The 12,929-nt window shown below is 40.5% G+C and overlaps 1 protein-coding gene across 1 annotated transcript in view; it reads left to right on the top strand.

The window, feature by feature from the left end:
* The window catches only part of LOC118339940 (interleukin-1 receptor accessory protein-like 1), a 231,794-nt gene extending 223,275 nt beyond the window's left edge, over nucleotides 1–8,519 (top strand). The window contains exons 10-11 of the mRNA XM_035677765.1: nucleotides 1,263–1,433; nucleotides 7,789–8,519. Of these exons, the coding sequence (XP_035533658.1) occupies nucleotides 1,263–1,433; nucleotides 7,789–8,519 (902 nt within the window). The remainder of the gene's footprint in view (nucleotides 1–1,262; nucleotides 1,434–7,788) is intronic.
* Nucleotides 8,520–12,929: the final 4,410 nt, after the last annotated feature.

Here is a 12,929-nt window from a genome sequence, read left to right as displayed (position 1 = left end):
TAACATGTTTCTGCAGCAACCAACAATGGACAAACACTGACTTTAGATAGAGCCTTTCACGTTTTTTTTTTGTTTGATGGCCACCGTAGTTTCCACTACACTTGAGGTGAGAAGTTTCAGTTGGTTGCAGTCTCACCGCTAAATGCCCTGAAATCCTACACATCGGCCCCTTAAGTGAAATCAAGGATCACTCAAGACCAAATCACTCTAATTGTAACTGTATTCAATTGTAACACCATAGCATAATTAACTGAATTCATCGCAGATGCGTGCAACCATCATTATGAATGGTGTGTCATGACTAAACATACAACAGAACACAACAGCCACCTCAAACATTACCTAAACACCTTAGTGAAGGTCTGCGTTCTCCAAGTTCTAGTAGATAAAGTGGTTTGGTTGTTCAGTCAGCTTTGAGTACAGCGTTTGAGTTGAGCTGTTACTGTAGGAGCCAGAAGCTTTTATTGCCTTCCTGTAGTAGTCGGAAGCTCTGGCCATATCTCACTTCCACGTATCATTTCCACCTTCGTGACTCATTGTACTGAAGTCCTCCAGTTTAAGAAGAAACATTAAAGTCTTCCCTCACTTCTCACTTTCCATCCCTCCGCTCAGTCCTTTCAAATCCGTCATCAATCAGAGCTTTTATGTGGGTGATGGAGCCATGCCATGCTTTCGGCCTAGCAAGCAGTGTTGGGCATTTAGCTCAGGCTGGAGTCTAATTTGTTTTGCCTGCAGTGGGCAAAGTAGCTATCAAGGTAACATTATTCGTCAGTGGGGACGGAGCTGTAATGAAAAGCACTCAGATGGGCAGAGGTGCCCAGAGGTCAGTGTAATGGAGGTGTCCTGTTTCAATGAAGTCTCCCAGTGAATGAATAGCTCTCTGTGCACCGGTATGAAAAAAGATTGTGAGCATCAAGGGTATCTCGATGCATAACTTTGCTGAGCAAAGCAGGAAACATTATGTTCAAATCATAAAACATATACACATTTAATTGAAGCAAAGTGGTTTTGGGAGCTTTTTAATGCCCATACATGAAGTGTTGCAAGTATTCAAGGGAACAGACTTTCTTTTATTCAGTTGATGAGACCCAGGCTTTATTTTCTCTCTCTGTACCTGCTTGATAGCAGGGGTTATAAAACTAAGTGAAACGGTTTGAAGGATCTGAGAACGATTAAGGCTGGCTGGTCTGCCTGGTCGATAACAGGAGCTATGATATTTCACCCATCTCCGTGTCTGTCTGTCCCCCCCCCACCACCTGCAGATAACAAGGACTACGACGCTTACCTGTCCTACACCAAAGTGGACCCGGACCAATGGAGCCAGGAGACCCGAGAGGAGGAGCGTTTTGCCCTGGAGATCCTCCCCGACGTGCTGGAGAAGCATTATGGGTATAAACTCTTCATTCCAGACAGGGACTTGATCCCCACAGGAAGTAAGCTCTCTCTCTCACGGCGATGTCACGTTGTGTAGAATGTTTTGTCGCTTGGTGTTGCTCGTGCTGCTCGTGTTGTCAGTGCAGTGGTGACATGCCTTATTTGTGGTTTTCTGTTATGCATCTGTGTTGTGGCATAACTAGACCTGTAAGAGCATCATTGATTTAATCTGATCATTATGAACTGAGCTTTTTCTAACCACGGTGGATCAGTTTACTAGAAGGTGGCATTTAGGGGTTCTTCAGTTTACATTTTTGCAGAAAAATAGGAAAATAATAGGAAACAAAAGTAGAAAGATATCATTTTAGATTATTTCTTTAATTCTAGTAGTTTAAATATGGCACATGGCAACGCATACATCACAGCATGAGAAAAGACACCTAAGACAGAGTGAACAGTTAGCACATCCTTCCAGTGTTGCTGTTCTAAAAGCAGTGATTCTCAACCAGATGTACTTGTATGCAAGGGGTACTTCTGCAGTTTTCAGGTGCTGAGAAGCAAAAAAAAAGCACCGGCACGCTGCTATCTTGCTCCCACTTCTTTGATTCTGCATGTACATGTTTTCAATCACAAATGGTCACTCTCAGGTGAAGCCTGGGAACAAGATAGCAGTGTGCAGGTTTTTTCTCTGTGTTGGTACTTTTACTACAAAAGTTGCCAGCTGAGAGTGAGTGTAGACTTGTTAGCAAGGCAGCAGAGGAGCGGACACAGTAACTAACCTAACCCTGGATAAATAGGTCAAATAGCTAGCTAAAAAGAATAGTTAGAATAGTCACCAAAAAAGGAGTGGATAAATGATTGAAATAGATAAACAATTGAAACAATTAGCTAAAAGCAATAGATTAATGGTTGAAATAGTTAGCCAAAAGTTAGAGAAAAGTAATGAACAAATGGTTGAAACGTCCAACCTGTGTGTGGCAGTAGAACTATGGCATTTCAACTGTATGAAAAAATATTGTAACAACGTCCACTGTTATATAATTAATAAAATACAGTTCAAATGAACACATAAGGAACATGACGGGTGATTGACAAAAGTTGGGAATCACTGCTAAAAGTACCTCCAGACGTGTTTTTAGGTCTTCAAAGTATCCCAGTGTTCTTAGCCCGACCTCTGAAGAACCCCTGAAGTTTAGTTTGGCTTTGTTTTATTGATTTAATGGTTCCCTGCAGTAGTGCTCATGCCGTACAGGGAGGCCATATATTAAGAAACAGGGTTGAAGAGCAACTGATCATGAATCCGACACTAGAAAATGAAATGTTGCGAACTAATCTGTTATAATCACCTAACAAAAGTGATAGACAACATAATAGAAGCTCAATTCACCTGAGAAATGTGCTGATAAAAGATAATAGTAATGGAACACTATGTTATAATTACAGTACAGTTTTTAGCCCGTACAGGTGAATAGATAATTAGATAAATCATACCTGACGGAAAAACTTGCCTGTGTGGTGGAAAGTCATTAAGTACAGTCAAGTACTGCACTAGCGGGAACATTGCACTTACTTTAACAACATGTATTTGACAGTTATAGTCACAAGTTACCTTGCACGTTGAGGTTATTCATACACAACATTTAATTGTCTTATAAAATATGGTACATTGTTATGGACTAAACTACCCACAAGTATATAACAAAATGTGCTTCACCTCCACTAGATGCATCATTAAAATGCTTCCTGCTCTTGATGCATTAGTAATAATGAGGCAATAATATAATATACCTATGGTCTCGGACAACGTTTGAGTTCAGTCCCTGCAGCCATAAACAAGGAATTATATCTATACATAATTATGTAAAAATACTCAATCAGGGTCTGGACTTATTAGTTGGTTTTTCATGTGCCCAAGTATTTAAAATGCATTATATACACTATATAAAGCTTGTGGGAGGTATAATAGCCCATATTACATATGCAGTATAATTGGCAGAACGAGCCTACCCTATTATTACAGTTCATGTTCCTGATCCAGCTCCATACATACTTGTACCTCTGCATGCTGCTGTGTGATGCTGTGAGCTGTACAATCAAAAAGCTCTTTATGCATGGATATTAATGCATGTTGTGCCACAGTATATTTCTAATGGAGCGTCTCTCACATGCCCCGTGCTTATCTTTTGATTAACCCATCATCACAACGATGAGTTTGATAATATCATTATGTTATTAGCCTCCATTTGAATACTTGCATCTGCCTGTCTTCCTGCACATGCCGCCATTACTAATTATGTTCCTCTTCAGTGGCATTGTGCCAAGGTTATAAACTGAATCCCTTGCTGTGATTATGTGCTCGATGCAGGGGGACTGTTGTAATATGGGAAAAATGGCATAAAAATGCAAGGATTGAGAGGAATCTGAAGTGCGTCTACAGCTATTCCAGCTCGGTGGCACAGCTCGCTGGCTTATTGTGTCTATGTATAAACATTTAGTTCCCATTGGGAATGTATTAGCATCTCAACTGTCGATATAATAAAGCATAATCCACAGCTATAGATAAACACAGTTTGGCCATTTGGGTTTCAGCATGTGTCAACAATCCTTCTCCTGAGCTGCTGATAAGTGTTATTCCACAGTATGCTGGATTATTTTTCACATGTGTTACGACCCGGTGGTGGCCGTAACAACATGTTAAACATCTCACCACTCTGATAGGTGTCTAATGTACATTCAGTCTTTATTAACATATAGCAGCGGAAGTACAACCTGGCTGAACTCCTGCCACCAAAAATGAAAGGCTTTTCCTTGTCTTTTTTATGCTACATGTCCCATATTAAACTGGAATAAACTGGTCAGCGCGATTACCGCCTTACAATCGCCAGTGAAACACCAGTTACAGAAACACAGTTTATGCCAGAGCCATGTCCCCACATTGACAGAACTGTTTTTTTTTCAAATGCCTTTCTGCAAATCTTCTGATCATACTTTGAATGTAAATATCTATGTTTAGGTTTCACCAATGATCATTTCCAGGATGACACAAGACTACTTAGAGGTACTTTTTTCCCCAGATTTTTAACGCTCGTGTCAACACACACTGATACTGATTTTCTGACCAAATCAGTCATATAGAAAGTAGTTTTGGTAACAATTTGTAATAAGTCATACTTTTTAAGGCTTTATGAGTTGTTACTAATGGCTTTATTAGTGCTTAATAAGGTAATAGTCTGCTCAGTAATAAGCCTTGGAAAGCTTACTCCATCCTACAATTTATTAACCATTTATAAAGCCATTATTTACAACCTATAAAGCCTTTATAAAACAAACTATTCACTTGCATTAACTTGCATTAAAGATAAGTTATACAGTTTTTTTGGTTTAATTAGGAAATTAGATGTGTGGGGTTTACTGCATCTGAATCAAATAGATATATCACAGAAATAACTTAAAATGTTTTTGTTTTTTTTTGTCTAAACTTTATACTGCTCTACAAAAGCAAAAACATAGTAACTACATAGTCGGTCAAAATCGAGTTATAACCTTTATCTGACTTTCTGACATCTGTTTTACTATATAATTGCACTAATTCAGTTCATGAAGAAAAACAACAACAGCTAAACTCCTGCTAAATGTAGCTAGCTCTGCAGATTTCAATAGCTGTCACTAACTGGCACTAATAAAGTTCATGTGATTTGGTGTTGTTAAGCTACCTTTATATCACATTCTTAAATGTATTAAATTGTAAATGAATGTACAGTATTACATTGATTTCAATAGAAATATATGAAACATAGGAACATATTGAAGTTGATTTTTTTCTGAACAAACTAGTTCATATACATAAGAAAGCTGAGAGACCACATACTGCAGATTATCAGAGTGCCATATCTGAGTCTGTATTGTATGGGTTCTGTGGTAGTGTTTGGGAGACAAGACTCAACCTAAAAAGACACTAAATGAAAGCATTACAACCTCTCAGGTTAACAGTTTGCTGTCAAGCCTGAAAACTTAAAACCCTTTTTTCTCAACTTCACTGCTTCTGTAGCTGCTGCGCTGTGCCAGTGTAAAGCAGCATAGCTACACATGATCCCACCAACCAGACATCAGACACTTCTTTCCACCTGGAATCAGGACGCCTCCTGCGTGTTTGAAATTCAGGTGTAAGCACAACCTATAAAAATCACATCAAGGCACAATCAGGACAACAGAGGCATGAGCTGAACTGAAGGGAGGAGATGAATTTCAGATGAATTTCATTGGGGTCTTTTAGTCTGTTGTGTAGTGGCTCAGGAGAGTTGTAAGTGAAATGTCACAACCTCTAATCTTCCTCTGTGGCTGTTCTTTGCTGGAACAAAACTGGAGTTACTGGTGCCAGCAACTCAATTTGAGCAGATTTCTGCTGCGTGGAAGATTGAAGTCAGAATTTCCCAGCTGTTAAATTACATCCTCATTGCAAGTCAATGGGTTACTGGTGAAAACGAGAAATAAAATATGGAGGAAAGATGGCTGGAAAGGTTTTCACTGACTGACTATAGATGCCATTCTAGCTACTTAACCCAGGTAACTAAATACAACTTTACATTTCAAATTACTTGTTAGATAGATCAGTATCAACATTGGCCTAACACAGACATATCTTATCAGTATCAAAGTATATGTTTTGCTTATATATATTGCACAAAAAAATAAATGAATAAAAATTCAAAGTATGCTGGAGAGAAGAAGGAGCTCTGAGCAATGTCAGCTAGAATTCTATTAAAATTTTTTCGTCCGGAGTTTGAATTTCTGGCAGTCCGTGTCTTTATTAGTTGTCACAACGGACTTTTCCCATTTAACAAATTTGAGAGAAACTATAGAGAGCAGGGGCAAAAGTGATTTTCTGCCTCGTGTAATTTAGCGTTGATTTTGTTTTTATGTAGACAGGAATCAATTATTACACTTGCAACACTTTGATTGTAAAGCTTGTGAGGTCTCTGAAAGGAGGAATTTAATCTATAAAGCTATAAAGTGTTACCAGACAGCACCCCAAGAGGGCAGATTTACTCTCAATTTAATCAATTCAAAACATAAAATGAAACTGCGACTCATTAGCTAATTATATAGTTTCCATTTATTCTTATATTTGTTTTATTCATGATGAGATAAAAACAAAAACTTGTTTTTGCCTGATTGCTTTGACCCAAACTGAACAGGCTCCAAGCCTACAGGGGAGTTGTAGCTCCGGGGACGCACTGTGACGAATCACCGCATGAGGACCGATTACCAAACAGCAAAGAGATTGACTTGTCATGTTGAAGCAAAGGGCGACTTCAAATCCAAGTTTACTCTAATCAGGCCCCTCTCATCGCGACGCCTCGGGCAGAGCGCGACATGAAAGACGGGAGTTCATTCTCAGAGATATGGGGGAGAGGACAGAGAGGAGACGTGGCGTTTGTTTGCTGCAAGATATTATTCACACACACACACACACACACACACACTCACACACTCGCCGTCTCCTGACTTAAAGAGAGAGGAAGGAAGGAAAACAGAAACACAATTTTTCTTCACACACACTCACACAAGAGGGTCATAAGCTTTGATTGCGAACTGAAGCCCAGTTAATCCCGTCTAGCTGCTGTTGAGGAGCCACTCTGTCTTTGTCTCCGCCAAGAAAGGCTAAAAGCAGGCATTAGCTACACACACACTTAAACACACACACTCTCCCCCCACCTCCTCCTCTTGACACCCAGGACAGTGCTGGGGAAACACAATCATTGTTACACAAGCAGCTGAGCTACTCATTAGGGAGTTGAACACAGTTCTGTATTTACTGTAAACTCAGACTAATTTTATCTAAGTTAGGCTCACACAGGTATCTTGTCGGCTTTGAGTGTTTTATGTTGTCATGTTATAGTAAAACCACGTGATGCCCTTCCACTTGTTTTTGTCTATAACTCTGTACAAAACTGCTGCAGAGGCTTTAGATGTTTACTTAAGTTAGAATACATAATAAAAAACTACTTGATCTTCATTTTGTGTATCGGTATCCTCCTGTCAGACTGTGGAATAAATTAGTTAATGTAGAGTTTAGAGTTCTCTAGATTAATTTAAACGACTTCTTAAATCTTTTTTTTTTTAAATCACACTTTTCCATCTTAACGTTAATTATATTTGGTTTTCTGAAACTTTGATAAAACGGAGTAGTTTGGTGAGCAGTCACAATGAGGCCAAGAGAGTTCTTCAAACAGCTGCTGTGATATGTTTCATCGTATTCCCATCACCCGTTAGCTCTGTGTACTTTCATGTACACTTAAAATTATCCAGTAAATAAATACAAGCCAGCAGAGATAAGTCATACAGACAGAGATATGCTTTTCATTTGTACTGCTGTATTTATACAAAGTTATCCATCTATCTCTGTGTATCCAGCCTACATCGAGGACGTAGCGCGCTGCGTGGACCAGAGCAAGCGCCTCATCATCGTCATGACGCCCAGCTATGTCGTGCGGAGGGGGTGGAGCATCTTTGAGCTGGAGACGAGGCTGCGCAACATGCTGGTGACCGGCGAGATCAAGGTCATCCTGATCGAGTGCGCTGAGCTGCGCGGCATCATGAACTACCAGGAAGTGGAGGCCCTCAAACACACCATCAAGATGCTGACGGTCATCAAGTGGCGCGGGCCGTCCAGCAACAAGCTCAACTCCAAGTTCTGGAAGCAGCTGCTCTACGAGATGCCCTTCAAGCGCATGGAGCCCCTGAGCATCTCCCACGAGCAGGTGCTGGACGTCGCGCGCCAGGCGCCCCTTCAGCGAACTCCAGTACCCGTCCTCGGCATCTCCATGGCGGCAGCCACCTCCACCGCCATGGCGACGGCACACCCGGACTTGCGCTCGACCTTCCACAACTCTTGCCACACCCAGATGAGGCAGAAACACTATTACCGTAGCTACGACTACGACCTGCCCCCCGGCGGCACGCTCCCGCCACTCTCCTCTCTAGGCAACCAGCACACTTACTGCAACATCCCCATGACGCTCATCAACGGACAGCGGCCGCAGTCCAAGTCGCCGCGCCAGCAGAGCCTGGAGGAGGCCCACGGCAACAACGCCATGCTGCCGCTGCTGCCCAGAGAGACCAGTATATCCAGTGTCATCTGGTGACAGAGACGGCGCTAGGCGGGATAGACTGTGGATCTATACGATGTCCGTCACAGGGAGGACTCACCACTGGCACTTGGACCCTGAATGCACCGGAGCCAGATGGACCTGAATGGCACTAAGCTACTTGCTGCTGTTGAATTTGCACCAGGAAACACCAGGGGGAGGGGAGGGAGGACGGGGCGTCAGACACACTGGACACATTGGTGATGGAGGTGGTGGCAGATTTTTCTTCTTTTTTTGTTTTTGTTTTTGGTCCAATAAGAGCTTTTATTAAAACTGAACAACAAAAAAGAAGCAAGGAGAACTTTTTTGTATGCCTGTATAAACACTCACGTAACACAAGCCAACACCTATGATCATTTACCCAGAGAGTCAAGGAATACAGGGTCCTGTACATACGTTTTTCTAATTCTTTGTAGCATCAGTGTTTGGGACTTGTTTCTTGTTTATGTTTTAACATCAGTTGGGACTCGTTTTTAAATTTCTTTTGTTTAAAAGTGAAGCAATGGCCTGTGAGATGTTTTGGATAAACCGTTGTTACCTTTATCTTAATTTGTTGGCTGGTGTAGTTTATAAAGCTTTTGGGTTTTTCCGGGGGGTGGGTGGGAGTCAAAGTCACAGCCTTCGGGAGATGAGAACGATTTGGTTTGGATTTCCAAGGGTTTCAGCTCCACTGGCTGCTGTAAGGGTTGAGAACTGGACTCTGGACTCAACCAGAATATGCAAACTATGGAGTCCAGAGAGCGGAGAGAAGATGGGTTTTCCAAATCGATCATATTCCAACGCTTTCAGAACAGTCATATCTTTGAAGGGGGATATGAAGAATATGGTGCTAGGCTTCACATCTCTCTGTTTCTCTCACGATAACATTTACTTTTAAAAAAACAGCCTTGCTCTTTACCTTAACAGATGAATATATCACCGAAAATTAATTATGTGTATTATTTTATGAAAAAAGAAAAGTCTATTTTTGTAACTGAGGGATATTTGCTTAGAGAAGTTATACCTATAAAGTTTCTGTCAGAAGGAATTTGGGAAACATAATAAAAAAAAAACAAGGTTTTGTTATGTGGAACTGCACAGCTCACGAAAATCGATAGGTCGTTCACTAAATGTCTTACCCTTATATTGCAAGAGAAAAAATAAGTTTTTTGTGTTTTCATCATTAAAAAAAAGCAGTTTTGACATTTCAAACGCACCACTACTGATTGCAGCTCAGCGGGCTTTTTATGTTCGTTGATTTAACAGCCATCGCAGCGATTCGTGGTTGATTTAACAAGGACGGAGCTACACTATCGATGATGTCAGTACAGATGGAGGAGCCTTGACATCCAGTGTCACCTGAAGCATTTACTGTACCTGGTTTCCTCCGTAGGACCAAACAAGGCTGTCCAGGGCTAAACCATTATCTCTGTTATTCATTTCCTCTTAAATGACAGCTCTGTTATTTCTTTGCCATCCGGCTTGTCAACGGAAGTGATTTGTCAGTTGAGTTACGCTCTATAAAATAGGGCTTTCACATCTCGGTTCTGAGCACTTTGAGTCAGCACTGCTGCGAGATGTGGGAATACATTGACTATAATGATGAAGAGTTTCATTCCAAAAAGAGTCTGAAAACGTCTGAAACACCTTAAAACAGTTGCTGACTTCATGATGAACTTTTTTGAATTTTATTAATGTTTAGTTATTCATGTTAAAAAAAGTAACATTTTTAGAGGGTGTAATCGTTTATATTTTTGAGCTACTTACCAGTAATCATCATGGGGTGTCTTCTCAAAGCCTTTTAGAATGAAACCCTTCAAAATAAGATGTAATTAATGCTCAAGAGTGACAAGAAAGTGTTTTAAAATGCAAATGAGATCCTAAAGTATATGGAACAATACAATAGAGATGCTACTTAGAGCGAGTTAGACCAAAGCAAGCTACAGTGAACCATTATCCATTCACAAAACAGTCTTTTTTTTTTGTTTGTTCCTCTGAGGGGAAGCTTCCATCGCGGTCGGTACGATTTTATCAAATCATACGAAACAAGAGCTATTCTCACATTTCCACTGAGACCTGTGAAGGCGGCCTGTATGCTCACTCCTCTTGCAGCTGTGCCATAATATTTGTTTTTCAAGAAACTAACCTCATACTAAAAAATACCTGCAGCATCTCATAACGTAGAGATGTTTCATTTAGTGCCATAAAATATGCAAAGTGAGGAACTTGTAAACAATAAATGAAGAATTGTGTTTTTTTCCCTCCCCCTTATCTTCTTGCAATCTTCAGTTATTGCTTTTTTGATTTTGCTTTTACTGAATATTTCAGAACAGGCCTGACATTTCTTAAAGTTTCAAAGAGGATCAGCCCTCTTCATGCTTCAGGAGATCTTTCAATCAACCATTAGATTATTACAACCAGGCCTGTTTTTATCCACCTTCAATCAGACCTCCCCCCCACCCCCCTATGAAAAGTAAGATTATGGATTACGTTCAAGAGCACCGTTTCTAAACAGAGGAGTTTGTCGTGCTCTATGACGTGAAGTTGTGTAAATATAACAAAGACAATAACGTGATTAAGATGAAGACAATCGAGCCATATTCATGAAACCAATGGTCATTATTCAAAAGGCCTCTCAAAGTAGAAATACTAATCCCATCTGGAGGTAAACGTGTAGAATCGATGAGGTTTTGACAGGGGTTTGGCGACGGCGCTCCTGTGAATGCAAATGTTTGCATTTTCTAAGTGGGGCGATACACATTTTTGTTTCATGATGAATTGAACATTTCTGGCGACTTGGCTTTGATGATGATGAAGATGAGGATGAATAACAATGACAATATATAGCACAGAATTATTCCAGGCACTTTCACGACTCTTGAGACGACGTCTCTCCTGTTTCTGATTTATTTTCTATTATGTATCTGCAATGTTCATTAAAAGAGATACTGTTATTATTAATAAAACCACATTTACGGTAATGTGATTCCACGGTCCCGTGTGTGTGTATGGAGAGTGAGAGCGCTGTATTTGTTTGCAGAAAAACGCCACCCGGATCACTTTGTTTATGGAGCAGTGGCATAGATTGCTGACGATGCCCGGATCCCGTTTTCCTGGCGTGGAGCCGATGCGGGCCCCAACCGCCATAACTCTGCCGTCTCCCGTAAAAACCTTGAAACAACAATCAATACGTCTCCTTATTCCCCTCAGAGACTGAATCAGCCCGGCCTCATTTTGGAATAGAGAAGACTAAATCAGGAGAGTCGATGCATTGCAAAACACACTTGAAAAAATCCTCGTGTCCGGATTGTTGTCTGACCTTAGTGCGCTTTTGGCTGCAATCACAGGAACAGCTGGCACAGACAGACTCCAAGAGCAGGAAATGGATTTGTTGTTTAAAAGATAGAGCCCTCATTTTATATTTTAAAGTTCTCCACCAAACACAATTAAGACTTATGTAAAGTCTGCTGGAACAATAATGGGTGTCTCTTAAAGTTCCTACATCAAACTTGTACAAGTTGTATACTGTACCAGTGGAACATGTGTCTGGAATTCAAGTGAAGATGTAGAGACTTAGTCCAGTGAAAACTACAGGCAAGTTTGTTCACTTAAAATGTCACATCTAATGTCTCGAAGAAAAAAGGATCCTTTATCTTCTAACGTTCTTAGAGGCAGATAAACAATCTTTCTTCCCCTCTGCCTCAGTGCTCTGCCTTTAGTGTAGCCATTTACTTACTTTGCCGTGATCAAAGTAACAGCATTGGAGAGCAAAGAAAAACAAAGGGACATGGGGAAGAATCTTAAAATACTGCCAGACATCTTAATTAGCCTCAATGTGCTCTTGTTGAATGATGAGAAGTTGGTCAGAACATCCCTCTCTATGTATTCTTGAAATGTTTAAAAGTGTAAGTATTGTGGCTCAAAATGCAGCTTTAAAGAGAACAGATGTTTGGTTTTCATCGAAATGAAGCACTTCAGCCTGTAAATGTCATTGATGAGTTCTCTAGCTGAGGGTTGCTTGTAGCTATTGCCAGTAAAATCTGCATAATAGCATAATTTAAAAAGCTCCCATATGAATCCTCTGTGGAAATGAGGTTTTTATACCTAAACCTATTCTTAAATACCACTGTTCACTACCGACAAAGTAGTAGCCATGATTCTGCTGCTCATATCATATGTCAGCTCTGCTGCAGATACAAAATACCAGGCTTCAGGCACAACTTGGATCACCTGATATAAAGAAATGTGAAGTCACTGAATGCTTCTGATTTGTGACACTTAAAATGAACCATAAAATGCCATGATTATAGTTTTCTCACACATCCATACACCAGCTTCTTGGCTTACCCAATTCTCCCCACAGTGACGTCAATTCATGTGCGCTGTTCTCAGAGCAGTTAAAGGAATTGTTAGACATTTTGGGAAATA

The sequence above is a fragment of the Morone saxatilis genome, unplaced genomic scaffold (genome assembly GCF_004916995.1).
Source record: "Morone saxatilis isolate NCDOM2014 unplaced genomic scaffold, NCSU_SB_2.0 Contig6, whole genome shotgun sequence".
Lineage (NCBI taxonomy): Eukaryota > Metazoa > Chordata > Actinopteri > Moronidae > Morone > Morone saxatilis.
This window is presented reverse-complemented; position numbering and strand designations above follow the sequence as displayed.